Source organism: Mya arenaria, chromosome 13 (assembly GCF_026914265.1).
Source record: "Mya arenaria isolate MELC-2E11 chromosome 13, ASM2691426v1".
Classification (NCBI taxonomy): domain Eukaryota; kingdom Metazoa; phylum Mollusca; class Bivalvia; order Myida; family Myidae; genus Mya; species Mya arenaria.
In genome coordinates, this window is record NC_069134.1 from 33752876 (window position 1) to 33778248 (window position 25373).

The 25373-nt window shown below is 35.0% G+C and overlaps 2 protein-coding genes across 2 annotated transcripts; one reads left to right on the top strand and one right to left on the bottom strand.

Annotated features, from left to right (window-relative positions):
• Positions 1-300: 300 nt before the first annotated feature.
• Positions 301-13279, bottom strand: LOC128213014 (S-phase kinase-associated protein 2-like). Its single transcript, XM_052918470.1, has 11 exons — positions 13168-13279; positions 11669-11948; positions 10057-10237; positions 9554-9662; positions 8767-8881; positions 8420-8469; positions 7805-7939; positions 5844-5942; positions 5107-5234; positions 4551-4713; positions 301-4276 (listed from the first exon to the last, which is right to left on the bottom strand). Exons 1-11 carry the CDS (start codon positions 13236-13238, stop codon positions 4081-4083), a joined length of 1527 nt encoding a protein of 508 aa, XP_052774430.1. The 5' UTR covers positions 13239-13279; the 3' UTR covers positions 301-4080.
• A 5090-nt stretch (positions 13280-18369) lies between these two features.
• LOC128212784 (uncharacterized protein C6orf62 homolog) lies at positions 18370-23846 on the top strand. Its single transcript, XM_052918093.1, has 6 exons — positions 18370-18999; positions 19353-19436; positions 20110-20199; positions 20893-21015; positions 21704-21838; positions 22878-23846. The coding sequence occupies exons 1-6, from the start codon at positions 18859-18861 to the stop codon at positions 23016-23018; spliced, it is 714 nt and encodes a 237-aa protein (XP_052774053.1). The 5' UTR covers positions 18370-18858; the 3' UTR covers positions 23019-23846.
• The last annotated feature ends 1527 nt before the right edge of the window (positions 23847-25373 follow it).

Here is a 25373-nt window from a genome sequence, read left to right on the forward strand (position 1 = left end):
GAGAAGGACTGGTGATAGTGGTCTAGTGGTGTAGGTGTCTGCCTCTCCCCCAAGAGGTTGTGGGTTCAATCCCCACCAGGGGTACTATTCAACGCCTCTCAAAATAGACACCATTACTGGTTTTTACCCAGGAAACGGACTCGAGAGTGATTCAATAAGCTATCAGCTTTCGTCACGAACTCACAATTGAGCTTAACAAAGATAGTATAAACTTATCAATTCATTCTCTAAACTCAACACCTGTTTGGCCAACAGACAGTATCAGGAAAAACATCAGAATGTGTACCAAAATAGCAACAATTTATTCAATTGATTTTGCACATGTAAAAACATAATTAAAACATGAACAATAAAACAAGAGCATCAATTAAATCAAGTTCAGGCGTTTATGCACACATTCACCCAACACACCTATTTACAACCGATACACAAGTCATGTAACATTCTTTCTACAAAACGTCTTCTCATATTATAATGCTGATCTTCTAATTTACAAACATAAAATACATGATGGTTTGTCTACATTATTTCCAAGACTTTATTTGAATCATTATGTAGCATTCAAGACTCATCCATATAGGCAATTTGAGCAATTAAATTGCCTCGATGCAGCATGAACATTCACAAAAATCTATAGCAAAGTCTTGTATAGAAAAGCCAAAATCAATTAAACATTGATTAACCAGTTTAATCTGGTACAATGTTATTAACACTTATATGCATATTATATACTATCAGATATCATAGAAAAATATACTAATTTACCGGACATGGTCATACTTTCACAAACATTCACACACTGTTAAAATATAGAGACCATTCTGTGTATTATATTCTTCATTCCACAAAATAAGTTAGGTCACCAGGTATGCCAACTCGTTTATAAATTCACCAGGTATGCCAACATGTTTATAAATTCACCAGGTATGCCAACACGTTTATAAATTCACCAGGTATGCCAACACATTTATAAATTCACCAGGTATGCCAACACATTTATACAATTCACAAGATATGCCAATGCATTTATAAAATTCAGCGGGTACGCCAACACATTTATAAATTCACAAGGTATGCCAACACATTTATAAATTCACCAGGTATGCCAACACATTTATAAATTCACCAGGTATGCCAACACCTTTATAAATGCACCAGGTATGCCAACACATTTATAAATGCAACAGGTATGCCAACACATTTATAAATGCACCAGGTATGCCAACACATTTATAAATGCACCAGGTATGCCAACACATTTATAAATGCACCAGGTATGCCAAAGCATTTATAAAATTCAGCAAGTACGCCAACGCAGCCATAAAATTCATCAGATATGCCAATTTATTTAAAATATTCAACAGGTACACTAATGCGAATATAAAATAAAGTTGGAATGAATTCACCAGACATACAATCAATACCAACATGAACACTGAATTTGCATAAAAATTTTAATTGCTAGAGGTAATATAATTACTGGCAATTCGGTCAATGTGAACCATTCCATTGAAACAACCTAAAGGTATTGATTAACACTTCATCCAAACAGTAGGAGATTAATATCATTGCCTTATGTAAACTTTGCCATACACTTCTTTCAAATTAAAATCAGACACACATCCAGAGAAAATCTACTCAAATACAACAAAAATATGTCTTAAATAACATGGTGACATTTTTCTGCTGCAGTATAAGTATTATTGAACACTTTTGGTGGCAATATGTATTTATCGCATTTTTCATTTATACAAGTATGACATAGACAGTGAGACGGATTGTAATACGTGCCAAATTAACAAAAAAAAATCATCTATAATGGTCAACAAAATTGGACCATAAACTTGCGTTTTAAACATTAATTTCCAATTTACCTATCACAAACAAAGGAGCTCTAGTTGTCAATCTTGAAGAATAGCAGGGGGACTGTTTAAGAGTAAGGGATTCATGCCCAAACCAAAGGGGCTTATACCTCCTCTTAAAATTGTTTCTGAAGACATTTATATTTCATTTCAAGATACTTTCTACTGTTTTTGTGCAAAAGTCAAAGCAAAAAACAATCTTTACTACTGTACAACTGTGTGAAGTTTAAAGCTGTCAATCATGATTTTAGTCTTAATCCTGAACTTTGGTGGAACCCCTGAATGACACTTTTATGATGTAACTGACAGTGAAATCATTTAAATGTTATTCTAAGGCCAATACTGACCAAAATGTGTGTATAAATGTTGTTGTTCTTTCAACAAGTTAAAAAAAGATGATTTACATAAATTACACAGAACAACTGCAAAATGAATGGTTTAAAATATGCACTTTTGAAGCATGGATAGTAATATATTCGGAATGGATTTGATAAATTTCCCTACAAATAATTTAAGACCACACCATTTAATTTTTTTGTTCTGTAGATTTTGGTTTAAAATATTGGAACTAGCTGGCGAAATAAAAATACAATTTTTCCATTTCCTTTAAAAACAGAAATGGGCGAAAGCAAAAACCACTTTTTCCTTGATCATTTATAATTTAAAAACACTTATCTCAAGTAATAATAACTTTATTCTCCCTTCTATGCGCAATTTCAGGCAAAAATGCTTCACAGTTGATTGATATAATACAACTATGTCAGTAATTAGGCAGTTGTCAGAGGAATTTTCTAACATTTTTTGCGTTCATTCATGTAAAATAGCTTTACAAAATTTAATGTTTCTTGTGTTTTTTTCTTCGGTTTTTTTTTTAGACAAATTGGAGCAGTATCTTCAAGAATTACTTCAGTTTGGTGTGGCCTTAGAATATACCGTATGCTTTTGTCTAAGTTACTCAATTCAACAAAAAAGAGTTAAGTCTATCTACTTTGAGCATAAATCAGATGAACAACAATGAAATTAATGTTTATCTGTTACACTTCGTTCTAAAGTTGAGCAATTATCAATTTGAAACATTTCATCAAGTTTACATCTATTCCTGATTTTTTTTTGCAAATGCATGAAAATACATTTTTCCCCTGATTCTATACCTTACACACTATTTTAAATGAACACATTTGGTGTAATCAAATTATGAACAACCCTGTACTGCAGAATTATGTGAAGCCCTGTATTGCAAGTCAATGAACATATTTGGTGTACATAAATTATGAGCAGCCCTGTACTGCAAGTTAATGAACACATTTGGTGTACAGAGATTATGAGCAGCCCTGTACTGCAAGTAAATGAACACATTTGGTGTACAGAGATTATGAGCAGCCCTGTACTGCAAGTTAATGAACATATTTGGTGTACATAATTTATGAGCAGCCCTGTACTGCAAGTTAATGAACACATTTGGTGGCCATAAATTATGAGCAGCCCTGTACTGCAAGTAAATGAACACATTTGGTGTACAGAGATTATGAGCAGCCCTGTACTGCAAGTTAATGAACACATTTGGTGTACAGAGATTATGAGCAGCCCTGTACTGCAAGTTAATGAACATATTTGGTTTACAAAAAATATGAGCAGCCCTGTACTGCAAGTAAATGAACACAATACAGGATGCTACTCAATGAACACAGTCATTTGGTTTACATACATAAACACATTAACCAGCTTAATTTTTAAACATTTAGTGTATAAGATTACATCCATGAGCAGTTAATTAATGCAAATGGCTAACAACAATGGAAAATCTATCTAAGTGCAGTAATGTGATATTAACATGTCTGGTGTTCTTAGTCAATTAAAGGGCTAGACACCAGATGGCAATCGGCAAATACATTATTTCCACAAAACAAGCCTAGAATTGTCAATTTGAGCTTGTATGAGGCCAATAATACATCATTTTAAAGTATTTAAGTTTTTGACAATGTTTTTTTTTCTTGCAATTGTACCATCTGGTGGCGAGTCCCTATAACACACTAGGTAATGTAAAAATATTCACATCCATGGTCAGTGCTATAAGTATTTTAAAACAATAATCACATCCATAGTCAGTGCTTTTAAAACAAACTTGCCCTGTTAACCAGTATCCTACTAATTTTTACTTGAATATTATAGATTTATGAACACATATGGTGCAATATAACAAACACAACAATAAAAGGCCCTATGCAGCGTTATCTCGCACTCTGATTCCCCATATACTGGTACGCCTGATGCCGGTGGTTGGACGTGCAACGTCAGAGAAGTGGAAAGTGTTGACTTCCACCCTCGGCATGTTCACCTTAAGCACTTCTAGCGGACCCTCTCGTAACATCCCAAAAACATTCACAGCCATCAGCGAAGGCATCTCGTTAAGCTCACTAAAACATAAAAAATATAATTCCAGTGACTATTTCTCTTCTAAAACACAAATAATTAGTGATTTTATTCCTTTAATGACTAAAATGGCCCATCTTTGGGAGTTATCTATATGGTTTCAAATGGTTATGTTATAAATGTCTATTGAAGACAAACTCAAAGGTATATACTTTCTATTGAATGAAAGACATTTAAGATATTTCTTGCCAAAATTTTGACGGTGAAAACCGGAAATGACCATAACAAAACAAAATCATCAGTTAAGATTCTACTTACGGTATCACCCCAGGAGATATGTGGTAGCACCTGCTGAGGGAGATATGCTCCAAGCAGGGAAGGTTTTCTATTATAGATGTGACAGAGGTGTTGGTCAGGGCCGTAGAGTCGCTGAGATCAAGTTCCCGAAGATAGGGACACGTCTTGCACAGTTGAAGAACCTCTGAAATACGACAAAAAATATATAGCTAAGGTACACAAGGTCCTGCACTTGTAAAATGCCTTTTGGGATAGCTCAAATTCTGGATTTTAAATAGCAGGGTTTATTGATATTCTTATGCCAAGCACTAGTGACTTCAAGCTTGTTCATTTAACAGATGTAGTACAGGGGCTGTATTCATTAAGTTTCTTAATTCATTTCCTTACTTAAGTCAATTTCTGAAATTGTTCATAGTCAAATTAAAAGAAGTGTTTTTAACATTAAAGTATGGTGTTTTTTTTAATATTAAAGATCAAGAGAAATAATTTATTTTGGAAATTCTTATTTTCATTTCATATGAATAAAGAGATAATAAAATAAGGAAACTTGGTACTTTCAGTAACTAGAAATTCCTACCTTCATCAGTGATATTTTCCCTACAGCCGCTGATGTTGAGGTGGGTGAGAGAGGGTGGGGCACACAGACACATGTAGACGACGCTATGATGGTGAAGATTTGTCCATCCTACATGTAGGGACTCCAACCTGCAACGAGTGTAATAGTGGGAATTAATTGGCCTCATTCATATATTGTTACAGGTAGCTTCTTAAGTATAAAACCAGTTAATTCTTTGGTTTGATTTAAATAAGTCAAAATGTTTTTTTGTTGATATTTATTCAATAATGACTGTTGACGGATTAGAATGCTTCTATGTGCAAAATAGCCAAAAGAGAACATGCGGATAACTTGTCAAACAGGGACCAATGTAAATATCTGGTTAACTTATCAACATGTAAACTTTAGGCTAGATTGCACATTCCAGCAATTAATTTGGTCAATAGTGATTATTTGATAAATATTGACAAATCAATTAACATTTTGACTTACTTTATCCTTACCTAAAAATTAACTGGTTTTATACAATTGGATGTTGTTAACTTTTCCAGTTTTTTTTTACAATTGACACGCGCTTATTATCTACAGTAAAATTCGGTAGTTGACACAGACAAAATTTCGCTGTATCTCATTTGAAGGCAAACAAGGTTAATCATGCTCTCAATATACAATGTTATTATCAACAATTTACTTTGAGCCAATTTTGTTAAAATGTTTAGGGCATTGAATGTCATCAATGTGTAAAAGGTTTCACATACTGTCGGCAATTGGAGAGTATGGGTATAAGACTGTTGACTGAGATGCCCTGACACATGGCCATGTTGAGTGTGGTCAGCTCACGGTTCTCTCCGATCAGACTGAAAGTAGAAACAGTGACCATACTGGCTTAGATCAAGTGGCACAATACATACTACAGATTACATATATGGTTATGATTACCTTACACATGTTGATTGTTGTCAACTCATGATTCACCCAAATTAGGCTGGTAAAACACATTAAACTCACATATCAAATAGTTCAACAAATATTTCCTTAAGCATCTCTTTGAATTCGATATATGATTATTATTCCTCATATGATTATTGACACATATAAGATCTTCTTCAGTTAATATTGTTGACAATTAAATTTTAGCTTGAATTTCAGTTTACAGAAATATCCAAATAAAACTAAATGCTCATATGGCATTTACATGTTCCACTGTTATTAAAATGATTTTAAACAGTCTGAGAGAAATGTATAACATTTCAACTGGCCCAATTTCTAAACCAAAACAGGTTTAAAGTCTTACTTCATTTAGCCAAATTTGCTTCAACTTGATTTTACAAATAACAAGCATTTTCAGTGAAAAGATATCCCCCGCCAACGATGGCTTGTTTGTGCTTGATGGCTTGTTTATGCTTGAAGGTTAAAAAAAAATTCAGAAAGAATAAGATAAGCACATTGGTTTATCCCTTTCCGAGCCAAATTATAAAATATCGACCTGGACTACTTTTTGTTAAAAAATTTTAACGACATAAATCAGAGGGATGATTAAATAAAACTGTCTTTTCCGAAACTGCTTACTCGGAAACATCAATCATTGCAAAATAGTACAGTATAAGATAAGACGCCACCTTTAAAAGCGGCGTCTTATCTGGAACTGCACTATTTTCAACGGTGAATGGGTTAAAAATTGATATTACAAAACTAAGGGGATGTCATTTATTATTATCAAGTTTCATAAAATTCTAGCAGCTAGTTACTGAGAAACGGCTGCAAACAATGATTTTTTAATAAATCAAGGGCAATAACTTAAGGACAATTGACCAATCCAAAAGAAAAATAGACAGGCATCATCACAGTATGTTGGTTCTTATTTATTCCAAGTGTCATGAAATTCTACCAGCTAGTTGCATAGAAAAGGCTGCAAACATGGATCTTTTAATAAATCAAGGGCAAATAACTCATATAGAAATTACACAATCCAAAATATAAATAAACAGGCATCAGCGCAGTATGTTGGTTCATATTTATTTCAAGTTTCAAGAATTTCTACCATCTAGTTACTGAGAAATGGCTGTAAATGAGAGTTTTTCAAAAAATCAAGGGCAATAACTCAAAGTACAATTGACCAATCCAAAAGAAAAATGAACAGGCATCATCCCAGTATAGTAATTCATATTTATTTTAAGTTTCATGAAATTCTGCCAGCTAGTGACTGAGAAATGGCTGTGAATGTGCATTTTTCAAAAAATCACGGGCAATAACTCCAAGGACAATTGACCAATCAATTTTTTTTTTGGACGGGCATCATTCCAGTATAGTGGTTCATATTTATTTTAAGTTTCATGAAATTCTACCAGCTAGTTACTGAGAAAATGCAGGTGACGGACGGAAAGACAGACGGACAGACAACGCCATTTCAATATCCCCCTCCCTATTTCATAGGCGGGGGATAAAAATAAAAATAGATTAATCTATCCAAAGTCATGTATATTAATTTCGAGGTACTTTCTACTGTTAGATGGAAATGTCCGAGCAAAAAAACAGCAATCTTTATAACTGTACACTAGCCTGAAGTTAAATGCTCTAAATTTTGATTTCATGACTTAATATTAAACTTATATCAAAAGAAATATAATGTGCTTAGCTGGATCCTCAGCCATGTTATAAAGAATACTGTTCAAGAAATTGGTGCCAGATGATCAGAACATTGTTTCTATTATCCCTTTACCTGCACACTTTGTCGTTTAGCTGGAGGTTTTCCAGGCTGAGTTTCCGCAGCTCTTTACATATGGAGAAGATTTCCTCGAGCACTTCAGGGCTGGTTCCTGCCATACTCAGGTCCAGGTATTGCACTTTACACAACCTGGAATGTGTAGTTCACATAGTATCGCCAACCGTGTGTGCAAAACTTTCATGCTACTTGTTAAAATATATAACATTTCAGAAATTTAATGATTCTTTGATATTTGTTTTAACATATTGTGGATTGTGAGTAAACTTATATTAACTAATTCTCACTCACTCTGGTTGGCAGGATGTTGCACAAGAGTGTGGATTGAGTTGTGTGGGTAAACCAAATTATCCAATGAAAGCCCACTTGTCTGAATTGGTGACAACAAACCAAAATGACATTTGTCTGGATAGGGAATTGAACCCGGTACAAATTGTTGAGAAACAACTGCGCTTATGGTAATAAACAGTAAATACTAATTTAAACCACTTAAGCTAACTGGACAAAGTCTGAATTAATATAAGATGAGTGACTAGTTGAAGAATTCCGGATTGTTCATCTCAGTCTAATTTTGATTTTAACTTTAAAAGGATTATTCTAAACAAAGTTTACCTTGCTGATTTCATAGGACTAGATGGGCCGGTAAATATTGGTCCCTCAATCTGAAATGAGAACAAACATCAAATGACAAGTTCAAATGGCATAAAATCTGATATCAGAAATGAACACATTCAGCAAATGTGGTGCTTAAATGATACATGAACAAAAAAGCAAAGCCTGATAAACAGTTATGTTCTTCACAGTATCTTCGTCATTCTTTGACATTAGTTAACATTCAAACTTAACATGTATTTACCCCTGTAGAACAGTAGAGGCTTGCTTTATACATAGGCTGTGTATTTAAATAACATTATTGTCTATTGTGAGTGTACTTGTCTAATAAGAACAATGATCACTACCTCTGTTTTTGCCAGTCGTAATGCCATAACTCCTCTGTTCAAGACAAGACCAAGTACTCCTGGACCCAGGGTTCTGGCAGACAAGTCAAGTCTCTTCCATAATGACTCATCTAGCCTGTAAGACAAGTCAAATCGACATATGGATATTATAGAGCAGTTCAAATATATGCAAACTAAATATCAAGTATTTGAAATTTTGAAATATCCGGTAGTGTTACTTCAGTTATTCAACAGCAGTCATCAAAATTAGACTTTTGGATGAATAAGTCCGAATTTTTATACTACTGCTTGCCACACAAAAATATCCAAAAGTACTGCTTTATAAAAACTAGAATTTAACAAAAATTAATATATCAGGGGGGCGTTATTTTATTTTTTATGCCAAGCATAGTGCCAATAGAGCAACAACTTCGGCTGTTAATTCATAAGACTAGATATGATGACTGTCAAGCTAAGCTACTAGTAACAAATAATCATATTATTTTTTTCAGAACTGTAAATACCCACATACTCAAGTCGAGACTCATATATGGAACATGATTCTTTAATACAATAACGTGCTTTTTAATATTTCATTCTCTGATTCAAAATTTAAAATCAATCCAAAAAGGGCTAGGTTGTCTTCCCCATAACTAGTAAAAAGGCTCTGGCTACCAATAAAGTACAGGGTGCAGAAACCTTCCATAACTTTTTAGCTGAGAACATAGTACACTGTAATATGTTCAACAATTAGATGCATTAAAGTATTATGACATTAAAAACTACAATGTGAAAATGAATGCCTTACACTAATCTGCTCCATTTCTTGCACACTCTAGCACATTTTGCAAGCACAAACTTTGGCAACCAGCTGAACACACCTAATACCATTTCATCTGACAGCAAGCTGAAATGATCTGAAACAGAAAGTGATTGCTCATGATTCCATGAACTTATCTTAAAGACTAATAGCAAATAAATTGTCTTAACACAAATAATTCCAGTATTTCATATTTCTGTGTTTACAGAGTGTACAGTCGAAAATAGCACAAGTCCTGTGCTGGTAAAATAATTGCCAAGCTTGGGTCAAATTCTGGTGTTTACATTTCAGAGGTTGTTATTTTTTTATTCCAATTTTTCAATAGCAAGTGTATTAAACTACAGCAACTATTGAAAAAATATAAGCCATGAGGTCAAATCAATAAGTATGGCAGCCTTTTTGTATTGCCAAGTTCATAACAGGGTAACTGATTTATCTTGTACTATATCAAGCTTTGACTTGCAAAATTGTGAATTTCCGTAAAATGTTACCAAATGCATCCGGGTCTGTTTTCTGTCTTTTGGCTGGTCTGTTGATGCATAGATGTAAGTGTTGTGGGTTAGAGTGTAACAATTTCAAGGATGGGGTAACATTTGGATCAAGGCTGTTCTCAGAGTCGTCACTGCTGGATGTAAGGTTGTCTCGATGACTGTCTAAAAGGACTCTTGGTGCCTGAAATATAAGGGCAAGTTTATAATTGCAGTTCGAGTATAAACCCAGAACAGAACATCAATGAACCAGACAGTCATAGCCTGAATATTGTACAAATTATATCATATTATGGTGTATTTGCTGAAAAATGTTGACCATAAAAGAAATAGAGCCAAATTGTTTTACAGAAATATCAAAATACATTTAAATACAATATACACAAGAGCATTTATCAGATTTTAAAGCCTTCTGTTGATATTTTTTTTGGTTTTTTAAATTTTGCCCTGGAAAACTTTTGATAATTTCATTGTCATTTCTTTTATATCTTTATTGAAAGATTTCTACTTTTTTGAATGATTCCATAACAGAGTTTGACATAAACGGTAATCCGACTGTCCCGGACAACCAAATATTTCGCGTCAGGACAAGTATATATATATATATATATATATATATATATATATATATATATATATATATAATATATATATATATATATAAGGGATGCAAACAAATGGCAAAATTGATATTCGAATACCATTATGAATGTATAAGAAGTAAACAACTTTTATTGTTTGCTTTAGTAATAGCCGGGGCATTTTAACCCTTCTTCGTCATAGCCAGTATACGCGAAGGACCCTGATTTTCCAAACATTGGCAATGAAATTCCCCATTTACAAAATTATCTAACAAATGCAATAGCTTTTGAACAAATTTAAACGAAAATTTCAATTCCACTGAAAAAGGCGAAGATCGTTAATGCCTGGTTGAATGTCATGATGCACCAACAGGTCGTTCTGTAGGATGAGAGCGGCCTCGTTCTGGGATTGACATCTTCTAAATATAACTATGAAAAAATCAAACCTACTCGGAAATTAGGTAAATAATAAAACGAAAATTACCCTGAATTTTGACTCATCTATTGTATAACAATGAGATAAATTGCTATTCTATACAGTTACATTTCAAAGCATGAACGTTATATTGAAACATGGAAAACAGCATATAACTAGCACATGTCATCCATATCATTACGGCAATTTGAGCAATACTGCACAGCTTAATTGACAGCCATGACACCACTTTGGTTGCCGATTCCGTTTATTATCCATTAATGGTCATTAGAATTTACCGAAAATAAGTTTTTGTAAAATTACGGGTACTGTTAATAGTCTCTGACTATGTGTCCCTTATAAACATATGATGTGTGTATAGTTTCATCACGTTCACGCCTCTCGCATTAGGGGCCAATCGTTGTAAAAACAAGACAAGCCAATATATACAACAGCACAGATGTAAGAAAAAGGTTTATTATTATATTTACCAAACAAAAAGCATCGAATATTCGAATACCAATTTTGACATTCAAATATTAAACGTTCGATCGAATATTCGTTTGCATCCCTAATATATATATATATATATATTATTAGACAATAAAAAATCCCATACCCCTGGCACAGGAGGAAGATGAAAGCTGGAGCAGCTACTCTGGCTGTTCTCATCCTTTCCTAACAAAGCTGGGGTGTTTTCTGTGTTCTCTGAGCTTGCACAGCTATCTGTGCTGCCCTGTGAGAGATAGTCGAGCCCCATTGTGTGTAGGATCGTCTCTGTATGGTCTGGTTTCTTATTTTCCCAAGGGGCATTTGATTTTGATTGTTTGTTGTTAACATGGTTGGTCTGCGGAACATTGATGTCTATTTCCTCCAATGGGCTGGATGCCTTCCTTTTTCTGAAAATACATCACTTTCATGAGTAAGACATAAAAGATTGATGTTAGGAGATGGGACTTACTTGAGGAACTCGACTGTGTGTAAATATATGTACAGAGAATTGTAAAGATATGACTTTTTTCTCTCTCAAAAAGTCTCATATTACTGTGTTAATTTATGTGTAAATTATGCAAACATTTAATTTAAAAAAATGCTTATGCCAGTTTTTTTGAAATGTATAGTTTTGACATAAAAACTAGAGAAGTTTGTAACTATTAAATCAGACCACACTAAAACAGAGAAAATCCTATTAATGAGTCTAAGAAACCTTCTCTGTTGCATAGTGGTTGAGGCATCCCCCTACAGAGCGGGAGGTAGTGGGTTCAATCCCCGGTCAAATCGAAAGAAGTTTAGAGTTGAAACATGTGACTTGCTTGGTGCTGGGCATGTTTAGGGTATTGCTTGGAAAAGTGGTGTACTCTGCACTGGTTTATCCCAGTAAAGTCGTATCCTGTGTATCGATGCTTTACACCACACACGAAAAAGAACCAAGGGGTCTCTTTTAAATAAGAGTGCTTGCACTTTCACAGGTTATGCTTGACCATAATGCACCAGAATATTGTAACCACAGCCCCCACCCCCTCCAAACTGCTTGTTAACCCCCATCAAATGTACCCCGGCAACCCAGGGACCTTAGGCAGACCCATTCCCAGCTAATTTTTGCGCGAAGACAAAACCACATACTGTATACCAGGCAATGCAGGGCCATCTGGAAGGTAAAAACTCGGCCAATTTCCCCGGCTATCCCCCTGGATCTGTAGGGCTGTGGTTACAATTGACTGATGCATAAGGTCTAAGGACAAACATAAACCAAAGAATAATGGGCCTGAACTGATACCAACTGGTTCAAACTCTTGTGACTAAAAGAAGTGTCATTTCATTCTCTGCCATACTGTTGGGTTTTTGTTCATGAATCAGAAAACCACAAAGGAATCCATATGAGAAAGCTAAAGCGGGATGGGTGCTTAGTAATTCGCAGGAATAATACTTCAAAAAATCAGGCCAACATGGTTGAAAATGGATTAAGAGTGAAATGATAAGAACTTTGAAAAGATTAACAACAGAGAAATCAGCGCCTTTTTAGGCTTCACTTCAAGTAAAAATAAACCGAGAATCCCTGGCTAAAAAATAAATTGTTTGGGCTAGAATGGTAAAATAATGATATTTTTAAAGTTTTACCTTGATTTGAAAAATTTGTTCTCCTTTTGATCATTATTACAGAAGTTTTTTATTGTCCGCTTTTTCGGCATCTTTTAAAAGGTAAACTTAGCGCCCATGTATGACCCGGAAGTACTTCTCCTGCGCAGCGTTCACTTACCGAAAGGCATCGATGACAGGGTGCGTACTGTTATAGAATTACGCACTAAGGAAAAGAAGATAATCTTAAGTTGAGCCAGTATCATTCATTTATTTTGTCAAATGGTGAGGTTATATAAAAATCGTTTAACATATGATAGAGATTATTTATCCCATTTCATCATTAATGTAAGTTAAGTATATGATAAATATATCTATTTTCTCCTTTGAGTATCGATTAATTAATTATTAATATATCTAAACATAGATATATAAATTCATAACGTATTTAACGGATATTCGATAAAAGGTGATAAATATAACGTATTTACAAAAATTATCGGAAAATCTTCGAAATAGGAAGCTAAAGCTTAATTTGATAATTAACATTTATAAGAACGAAATTAATATATGCCTCGAAAGATTTCTGACTGTTTCCGTTTTAATGAAATACGACCAGAAACTGTCTTGAACATGGATGCGTCGATTATTATTACGTGTGGCTACCGAATAGACAGATAATATCAATGAATTTGCAAATAAATTGAATACTCACGGAATTTTTCGACTTTCATTTTAAACGTTTGATTCAAAAACCGCCATAGTAAACGTGAATACAAAGTCTAGAAATCTCGCATACCTATAGGACAATAATGGTATGCGTCCGATCCCGATGTATTTTAACGTGTGGCAGAATAATACATATAGACGTTTATTTTTTCTTATTACCGACTATAAATACAGATTATTTTATCTTAAATATGTCCAGGTTTCAGGCACCTCTGCTGCTTTTCTCCATAGCAAATGTTTTCGGCTCCTGCATGAGAGATTGAAATTGAACAGAACAGTTATCATACCACCACCTAAATTGCATCAGATGAAAACCTGAAAACTGAAAGGATACACTTGTCGTTATGTCTTTTTTATCGAGAGAGCCATGTTTTGCTCCTGCCACCCAACTCTACCTATCCATACTCTGCTAGCGGCTTCAGCGTACGAAGGGTAGGATGAATCCGTGTGAATCCCGCCCAGTCACCATTTCGGCCCAGTTACCATTTCGGCCTGATCCATTTCTACCCATTTTTTATAATGATATGTAGTGATAAATGTTGATGAACGGAATAACTTAAAGCTGAAATATTGTGTTATAGTGGACAAGATACGTATATAACTCTTCTTGTATATTGACCATACGACCAGACGCATAAATACTGACTTTTGTCAACAACCGCTATAAGGACATGAAATGAATTATTCCCTTCTCAAAAGAGAACTCTTTTCACATGTTTACTCCTTTACCGATTTCTTGTCTGAAACGGTCCTTTTTTGGCGCATTTGATCACATTTTATTCTCCTAGTTTGAAATAAAAAGCAAATTAGCAAATAGATAGTGTGTGTGGGGGGGGGGGGGGGTCGAATGCACCCCCTCTACATCTGCTAGTGCTTAATGCTAGTTTTCCCCGAGGAAAATATAAAATTATATAGTATTAGATGTGGTCACATGGCGTGTACCGAACGGTTAGAAAGACAGGAAACGTGAACGCTTTATAAAAACAGCAAAACCGACCTATAACCTACCAGCAAAAGATGCAGAAGGGATCACACAATCTCTTGTCCGCAAACACAATAAAAGACAAAAGAAAAAGGAAAGTGTAAAAAACACAATCAGATTCACCACGCCAAAAAAAAACAAAAAACGCTGGTCTATGAATTTCACTTAAAAAGTTTTGGAAAAAGAAAAAGGGGAAGGAATTGCATAAAAACAACTGGGCTTCTGGACTGGTGTCATTCTAACTTTTGCGATATGATATTAAAGTGAATGTTTTAAACACGCTTGGGTCATAGCTCATATAGTCTGAAGTCATAACAATCTAACAACGATATTACTTAAAATAATACAAAACCAACGCTCGTCCGTTGGTAGACGGCCCATTTAGTCTGAAGTCAAACAATCTAACAATGATATTATTTACAAAATATATACAAAACCAACGTTTGGTTTTATTACCCGATTTAAGGGCTCAACTGGACAAGTAGCCTGAGTAAATGGACGTGCTTTGCAGGAATATGTCGTAGTGAACGTGTACCAAGTTTCATGTTACTCTTTTATGATGGTTTTCAATAATAGTTTTCTTGAAGGTTTGATATTGCACGACGATGCCAACTACCAACAAACAAACACAGGAATAAAATAGAAAACATTCTTAATTCTTGGAAAAAATTGTTTGGCAGTACTAAGTACACCGATGTTAATCCAAATAACTATATATGAGTGATTTTTATTTGATTTTTGTAGAATCCATAATATCGACTCTGAATGTTACCAGGTATTAAATATTTAAAAAGTGACACTTATGCTGTCTCGCTATTGAACTATATTTTATAGCTACGCGTTAGTGTTATATCTGAAGTTGGGGTTTAAATTCGTTAGCAAAATTCCACATTAAACTTGTATTAAAGCTCCCTGATACTCGCATGCATTACGTTCCTCGTGATATCGTGCGTATTTGTAATTCTAAACTTGTGAGACGTACACAATATTGTTGCTGATACTCGCGTACATTACGTTTCTCGTGATTTCGTATGTACGTGTCATTCTAAACTTGTGAGATATACACAGTTTTGTCGCTGATACTCGCGTACATTACGTTCCTCGTGATATCGTACGTACGTATCATTCTAAACTTGTGAGACGTACACAGTATTGTCGCTGATATTCGCCTACATCACGTTCCTCGTGATATCGTACGTACGTGTCATTCTAAACTTGTGAGACGTACACAGTATTATCGCTGATACTAGCGCACATTCCGTTCCTCGTGATTTCGTACGTACATGTCATTCTAAACTTGTGATACGTACACTGTATTGTCGCTGATACTCGCGCATATTACCTTCTCGTGATATCGTACGCACTAGTCATTCTAAACTAGTGAAACATACACATTATTTTCGCTGATACTCGCGTACATCACGTTCCTTGTGATATCGTACGCACTAGTCATTCTAAAGTTGTGAAACATATACATTATTTTCGCTGATACTCGCGTACATCACGTTCCTCGTGATATCGTACGTACGTATCATTCTAAACTTGTGAAACGTACACAGTATTGTCGCTGATACTAGCGCACATTATGTTCCTCGTGATATCGTATGTACGTATCATTCTAAACGTGTGCAACGTACACAGTATTGTCACTGATACTCGCATACATCACGTTCCTCGTGATATCGTACGTACGTATCATTCTAAACTTGTGAAACGTACACCGTATTGTCACTGATACTCGCATACATTACGTTCCTCGTGATATCGTACGTACGTATCATTCTAAACTTGTGCAACGTACACCGTATTGTCACTGATACTCGCATACATCACGTTCCTCGTGATATCGTACGTACGTATCATTCTAAACTTGTGAAACGTACACCGTATTGTCACTGATACTCGCATACATTACGTTCCTTGTGATATCGTACGTACGTATCATTCTAAACTTGTGCATTGTACACAGTATTGTCACTGATACTCGCGTTCATCACGTTCCTCGTGATATCGTACGAACGTGTAATTCTAAACTTGTGCATTGTACACAGTATTGTCACTAATACTCGCATACATCACGTTCCTCGTGATATCGTACGTACGTGTAATTCTAAACTTGTGCAATGTGCACAGTATTGTCGCTGATACTCGCGTACATTAGGTTCCTCGTGATATCGTACGTAGGTGTCATTCTAAACTTGTGAGACGTACACAGTATTGTCGCTGATACTCGCGTACATAACGTTCCTCGTGATTTCGTATGTACGTGTCATTCTAAACTTGTGAAACATACAAAGTATTGTCGCTGATACTCACTTATATCACGTTCCGCGTGATATCGTACGTACGTATCATTCTAAACTTGTGAAACGTACACAGTATTGTCGCTGATACTCGCGAACATCACGTTCCTCGTAATACCGTATGTACGTATCATTCTAAACTTGTGCAACGTACACAGTATTGTCGCTGATACTCGCGTTCATTAGGTTCCTCGTGATATCGTATGTACGTGTCATTCTAAACTTGTAAGACATATACAGTATTGTCCCAGCACACAACGCTTGTACCGTTAACAATGTGCAGAGGATAGATCACATACCGAGTGATCCGAACACAAGAAATTGATACCCTATGAAGGCTTCCTATTTTATTATGGACAAGCAATTTACTAGAGTATGATAACAAAACCACGGGCAGCACCAGTGACATGATTCAAACATTTGACCGGAATACAGCAGCGACGCACTGATGCAAAAACACATCGTAATGAACTTAATCACAAAGACAACACTCCCTGCCACATTTTAAACATCAGAGGTCACAACCTCTCATTCTGCAGGACGGACGTGTACCGGTTACTCTTTTTTCTATGTCGTCATTAGAGTGTGAAACCAGTGTCATTTTAGGCTTCAAAATAGTGATACTGCATAGACCTTGGAGGCTTTGTAGGTTGGTGTAGCCAGATATTTCCTTAGATAATCATTAATAATTACTATATACGATTTTAGCTAAATTATTTGCACGCTGCATACCTCACAACGGCATAGCATAGTCACATATGCGTCGAGGATGAAAAAGGTTATAGATTGCCAAACCGTAAGGTACGCAATGGCCTTTGACCATGGGACGAATCGCTCTGCTCAAGGATTGGGACGGAAACCACGCATTTTGAAGTTCAACTTACTGACTCGCCAGTGTTTTCCTTCTCATGCATATGTTAAATGGTATCAGATTTTAGAATGTACGTGCTTTGCTTTTCATGTATCATTTTAATGCCTTTGGCTGAATGTTGTCGAATCAATTTACGTTTTATTAATCTTTATATCAATCAGATGTCGCTTCAGATGACCAAACCATATTAAATACATCATTTTTTTGTCATTTATGAAAATAATGAGGCCTTTGATTTTTTCATAGCATTCAATTATACATTTCTAGCCGTTCCCTAATTTTAACCATCCTGTTTTACGTACCACCTGAAGAAAATAGTTGTATATAACCTTTGCATATTTTACAAGTGTGAACTTTGTCACAACCCGGAAGTCGAAAATTAATTTCCGCTGGCTCATCACTCCACGAAAAGGCTAAATATTTTGGTCATTTTGACCATGACAGTGGTTTTAAATATGACATTTTTAAGCAAAAATAAAACACCTTTTACGATATCACTATGGAGAACACTGTTGTACTTTTCAACGAATACATAACGGACATTTGTGTTGGGCTATTTTGCCACAGCCATTTCTTTCAATTTTTGTCAACTCTGTTGCCATATTCTGTTATTGCTCACTTTGGAACGTCGCGAAATCGCTAGAAGCTTAATGGAAATGGAGACTTTAACGTTGCACCCAAACTGATAATTGCTCAGAGGACTTGTAAATATGTAGATGAAATGTAGGAATATTAGAATTAACGAAATGTATGTTGTTTGTTCACGCATTTGAGTATCATCCAATCATCTTCTTTCATCTTTGAAAAGTTGTCGTTATTTATAATTTCATTCTGAAAAATAAACAAAAATGTCCACAAATTTGGGTGATCCGTCAATGAGGAAGAGCTGCATGTTACGAAGGCTTCAAAATCAACTAAAGAAGAAACAGGAATCCCTTGCCGACCACTTCAGCTTTAAGATGTTGATCACCTTTTACTTTAAAGGAAAGGTGTGATTGGCATACACTTCTAATATATTTTCTACATTGTCTATGATGATGATTTATTTTAATTTATGGGAACACTGAACATTCTCACAATGAGCTAATCAACAGTCAACAACCATGTAAACTAATTCTTGATTTTTGTTTTTCCAAACCATGCAGTTTCAACTTCAGAAGATCTCTTTTACCATTAATGCTTTATCCCTCCTAGAGACCATCTCTGCATTTCATAACATCAAAAATATACTAAGATTAAATTTAAAATAACAGTTAAACTTGACAGGTTACATATAGTATTGATATTAAATATTCATATCTTCAGGTTAGATACATACATGTTTGTTTTTTATCCTTTGCAGAAAGAAAATGCTGTATTTGAAGTTTCTGAGGTAATCCCAGTAATGACCAACAATTATGAAGAGTGCATTATGGAAGGAGCAAAGGTATATTAATTATATGATGAAAAATATTTCATTGATATCAATCTGTATTAGTTACAAAGTGATCAACTCACTTTGAAATTGAAGATTTAATCAGGGCTTCCATTAAGAAATTGAAACTGGAAGTACTGTATGAACTTCCTTGACAACAATATTGGAAGTTTTCTTCTGAAATATGGCAGCTTATGCCTCTGAAACTCGTATGAATTTTCTTGTATTGTCTAACTTGATGATTTAAATATTAGATAATTTGTAACTGTGACTTGCAAACTTCACAAATTTGTATTTAAAGAAAAGTGACATGAACACCAGGTCTCAATATTCTGAATTTTCATCCCTTCACTTTTTTAGGTTAAAAACCAACTTGTTATACTATAGCCAACATACATTACTAAGTGATTCTCTTTAAAAAAAAAAAAGATAACTAAACAGAGTTTCTCTTGTCTGTGCAACAGTTTCTTTCAGAATTTATAAGCATGCTCAACTTCAAATTACTTTCTAGATTAATTAAGGTCACTATTTAACTGTCAACAACAATGGAAACAGTTTTCTGACTAATATGACAAAAGTGAACACACTCAGATTTCTACAGCATATACCTACTCTAATTAATATATAATTATCTGAATGTTATGTTTACTGTTAATTTAATTTATCCCATTGTTTTTCTATACAGAGAGATGCCTATTCTGAGGAGAGTACAAAGGAACTTCTGGAGAAAGACATTGTGCAGTTTCATGCGCCCAAGTGGCAGCCTCTGAGGAGGGTTGGTATTCTCTCTGTTTCCTAGGGATGAATTTAAGAATATATGTAAATTTTAATGTAAGATCATATATTTTGTCTCGCAAGTTTCATAGAAAAACTATATTTAAGATTGAACATATTATGGTTTTACATGCAGTATAATCACAAGTGAAATTAAATGGAACTAAATAATGAACAGAGGTGTAACAAAAATTAAATATTCACTCAAGGGTTGTCTTTCAAGTAATTTTGGGCCAAATTTCGGTCGCATTCCCCATATTGTAAACAAATATTTTTTTTCCCCTTTTGACAAAAAATGCCATGAGATACATGTAGACATATTTCTTTTGCAATATGCTGTTACATGTTAGAATCAAGTTGTATTAATGTGAATCTAAATTTTATTGCACAACTATGCACTAATTTGACATTATAATATGAATAAGTAGTACTGCAGTCATTCGACATTCACGTTCATCAGCAATATTGCCCTTTGGAAGGCCCATGGCCCCTTCTATTACAGCGCAAAGACAGCCCTAGACTATCAGCTAATGTACTGCTAAAGTACTGTTGTTCAAGAGTTTGTTGTAAAGTGCTCGATAGCGAAAATCTTTAAGCAAATCCTCCCTGTTCTCTCTCTACTTGTCAATTGTTAATTGGCAGACTGATATCATCATTTTTCCAATTACCGTACTTATTATATAATTCATTTCAGGACTTGATTGGCTGTACCAGCAATGTTGACTATTTCCTGTGGCCCCGTAAAGATCTGGACAGGATAGAATGCACTGTGTTCTCTAAGTGGAAAGACGAAATAGGGCCATATAGAAAGATCGAGGTTTGTAACTGTAACGACAAATGGTATCTTATTCTTTTATAACTATAAATAAGCCACATGTATGATATAGAACAACTTACTATAATGTGAAAGTTGACAATTTTTCTTTCTTTTGAATGACATGTTATTAGTCGTTTTCTTTGAAAGTAAACAGTAAATTGTTGTGCTCACAGGAGTTCTGTGATAGCCCTTGGGTTGTTGTTGGTGTTGTGTAAACACAAGTGTTGGGAATCAGATCCAGTTTGACTATTGATAATCCGTTCCACTCCAGTAACTGAGTATCGATCGTACAATCGGTTTTCGACAATACCTTTGTTGTAGTTTAATTCTTGTTCAATATCTAGTTATCCTTAATTATGCTTATGTTATGTGTATGTTTGAAGTTATTAAGTGTTGTTGTTGCTTTTGGCCATATTGTTAACGATAACAAATGAACACTTCCAAATTAAAAAATTAACTCCAAGGAAAAAGAATTGCGGAACATAACCAAACGCAAATAGGGAGAGGAAAGAAGAAAAACAACTCGCCAGTTGAATCAATGATCATTTTGACCAAATACAATTGATTGTTGCCGATTAATTTTCAGTTCAGTTCGAAATGTTCATAAAAATGGTACCAGTCCTGTAACAGTTGTCATTGAAAGGTCTAAGGAGAAAATGGTGTTTTAATCACCTTGTTATTTTTTCAGGCGAGTTTTGAGTTCTGCCACAGCGACATAGAGAAGCAGTCGATGTACCTGTTATCTTGCAAGGACGACAGTGGACTAATTGTGGCCAACCCAGAACAGAATGTCTTCCTGTTTGTTGACAGGCTTAACCTACAGGTTTGAAGATTTCTAGACAGAGCTTCCATTCTCAAGCTGCACTCTCACAGATTGACTGGCGTGAAACATCAATTTTCAAACATAAATATGAAAATCTGTGATCTGATTTTTTTGTCAGCAGTCATATATTACTGGTTTCCAGACATTTACGCAAAAATTGGCTCATTCCAAGATTATTTTTTTTGAAAGTTGTCAAAACATTCAATTTGTGAAAGTGCAGCTCTAAGAACTAGAAAGTTTGAAATATTAACTTCCTAGCCATCAATTTCTCAAACTTTTCTCTCAAACAAGGGAGGTCAAATCACTCAAACAATGAGAATTTCTTTATTATTATGATCAAATTTGAAATGATGTGCAAAACATGCCAATTCCACAGAAGTGTTTTCAAGATATTAATTTCAATTCGGGACTTACCTGGTATTGAAATTGCAGCTTAAAATGTAGCATTGGGATTAGATTTTGATATTTAAACTTTCAACCCCTCACCTTTGAAGGTTCCATCAAAAGTTATTGATGTTGCTGCGCTGTCAATCATCAATCACACAACTTTCAAAGATAAAAACCCATTTCTAGGGAGTAATATACTCACAAACGTCCTGTAAATGAAACTCTCATGGTGGTGATGACTGAGTTGTAGGTGTAATATTTACACCTCAACTTTCATTCATTAAAGAACTGCCTTTCGGCAATTGCGATTATTTTCTGAAGAATGCAACATATTTGGATATGTTTGGACTTGCAAATCATTGCATAACGATATACATGTAAATTGAAAATTGACATTTAAACTTAGTGTACAACAGTACAAGTATTTTCATGTATGTGCATAACCGAAAACCTCCATTTATGAAGGGGTGATCCATGTGATAAATTTCCACATCTCACCCATGGCATTGTGGTTTCAAGCATCATCTATGCAGTGGAAATGGACCTCTGCGAGATTACACCTTCATTGGGGCTCGCCTTCATCAGACAGAAGCTTAATCCAATAAGCGTTAACTGTAATGGATTAAATAACAACACCTTTTGCCGTTTTCAGACGCAGACGAAGGTGGTTACGATTCTGAAACTGTGCAGCGTGTGCGTCTATCTGCCCCAAGACCAGCTGATGAACTGGGGCCTTGAGACTATGGAACAGACCCGGGATGCCCTGCAGCTCGACCAGTCTAGCAATGACTAACCTGTTACCAGTTTAGAAAAAAAAAATCCAGTCTGACCTGGAAACCAGACTGGAGGCTAACTAGTCTACCATTGACTAACCTGCAACCCATCTTATGAATATATTTATGTAACAGAAAAGCAGTCAGCTAAAATAATAATACAACATACAGTCAGGGCTAGTCTAAAGGCTAAATCACTGTATCATAAAGTTTTTGTTGTTTTTTCGCTTAACTATGATTTTAACTCGTTAAGTCAAGTACATAACTATATATCAAATTTCTTAAGCCTTACGTCTTATGGCCTCTGTCATTTAGAAAACTGCTATATGCTTGATCAGAAAATAGAAATTGAATTGCCATGACTTATATTCTCAGACATTTATCATTCTCAAACTGTAGTAAGGAAATATAGTAGTCTCAAAACCCATTCTAATGGTATGCTCTGCTACAATGTAACATGCTACTAGGTTCATATTGTCTTTTCATTTTGGCTTGCATGCTTTCTCATTTTTTGTTATTGAAAGTAATTAACTGAATAATCTTGTAAATACCAATTCATCAATATAATGGGGGAAGGGGGTCGGTGGGTGGGATCATTACTGTAGGGTATGTACTTGTAAATTAAAATTATTATTCCAGTACAAAGAAAATTTAGACTGGTCCTTTGTAAGGAATTGTCATATGATAAAAAGCTCTGTTACCTGAATGCCTCATGTGGGTTGGTATATTCTCTCGAACGTGCTATCGTTTGCAAATTGCTTTATTTCTCAGCTTAAATTCTGTATATTTGTATCATAAGACACTTTTCTTCATGCAACTTTCTGTGTAAATAAATTTCATTTCAATTATTGGTGTTGTTCTTTTAAGGGCTTTTTCAGTAGAATCTATAATCCACAGGGGGAAGGCAACTCATTTCTTTGTATATGGTTGGGTGTCTTTTTTCGCTAACTTAGACCCCAAAAGAGTAAATTTGCATCTGAAGGGGAGTGGTATAATTTAAAAGTGCATTCCCCCAGGGGTAATATGTTTAAATGGAATAACCCGAAGGATAGTTAATCCACAATAACTGGTCAAGGAAGTTTTTATGCCCCCATTAAGAGAGGTGGTTGTGGGCATATTGGTATGCCCTTGTCCGACAATCTGTCTGCCTGTCAAAATCTTGAGTCACACATATCTCCAAAAGTATGCCAGGACGATGAAACCTTAAAGAAATCTTAAGCAGCAACTTGTGCAATTGGAGTTTTATGTGTGCAGAGTTATGGCCCTTAGATTGGTAAAATAAATCCCTTTAGAGCATGCAACCTTGTGTGTTGCATATTTGCAGTAATGTTAAACAGCAAATAAAGTTGTGCACCTTTGATTTAAAGTGTGGCTGCACCCAGTATGTGCAGATGTATGGCCCTTAAAATATTTAAAAAAACAACAACATGGAATCTTGTGTTGTGCGTATCTCCAAAAGTCTATTAGGCAGTGTGATGAAACTACAGAAATATAGATTGCCTCCAGTATGAGTCGAGTGATTGCCCTTAATTTTGTCTAGTACATATTTCTATAGCATCGAATCTTGGGATGTAGATAGGTATAGATGTGTACAGGTCATACAATTTAAAGTGGTACATTCACTAGCTTGTGAATTTGTGCATTAGCCCTTTGGGTAGCATATTGTAGCCGCTTTGGCTGTCCTTCTGTCAGTCACACCCTTGTCCAGAGAATGTCAGTCACACCCTTGTTTAGAGAATGAACGCTGCCCTGAGCGGGCACCGTCCAAAAACTACTGATAGGATTGAAACCAAATTTGGTATAAAGATTGATGACGATGAAAGGGACATGAACCATAATCCTATTATTTATAGTTATTAATTTTTCTCCCCTTAAAAATTTTTGCTCGACTATTCGAAGAATAAGGAGGCTTTATGACTCGCGTCAGCTTTGGCGTTCGGTTCAAGTTTTAGGCAAGATTCGAATTTTCTATCGTCTATGCAAATATACATGTACATGTTTATACTTTATTTACATTCATAACAGAGACATGCTTTCTTTTGATAGAACGAGAAAAAAGTCTGGATCCATCCACAATATCATAGATACAAGTTTTAGCTTAAATCGTGCTACAGAATATAAACATTTTTTTATTTGCTTAAGTGCAGTCGCTAGATTTAGCGAAAGGAGTAAATTGTACTTTACCCTGGTATAAAAGGCATTTTACAAATATTGTTTGCATTTATGTTGTATGCACTTAACAGACAATACAGTAAGTTGATGAATATGCAATTTTCAAAGTGGTATATTCAATGACTTGTAAGCAGTTTAATATTAAAACAGCCGAGGCAAAATAGATTCCGTAAGTATTTATGACCTTGATGGATACTATTCTT

Coding starts and splice junctions, on each gene's coding strand:
- LOC128213014 (XM_052918470.1), bottom strand. CDS start 13,238: ATGCCGAAAAAGCGGACAATAAAAAACTTCTGTAATAATGATCAAAAG. Junction 9,663..10,056: donor AACAGACCCGGATGCATTTG/GTAACATTTTAC, acceptor TTTCTGTTTCAG/ATCATTTCAGCTTGCTGTCA. Junction 8,882..9,553: donor AAGAAATGGAGCAGATTAGT/GTAAGGCATTCA, acceptor CTTGTCTTACAG/GCTAGATGAGTCATTATGGA.
- LOC128212784 (XM_052918093.1), top strand. CDS start 18,859: ATGTCCACAAATTTGGGTGATCCGTCAATGAGGAAGAGCTGCATGTTA. Junction 19,437..20,109: donor GCATTATGGAAGGAGCAAAG/GTATATTAATTA, acceptor TTTTCTATACAG/AGAGATGCCTATTCTGAGGA. Junction 20,200..20,892: donor AGTGGCAGCCTCTGAGGAGG/GTTGGTATTCTC, acceptor AATTCATTTCAG/GACTTGATTGGCTGTACCAG.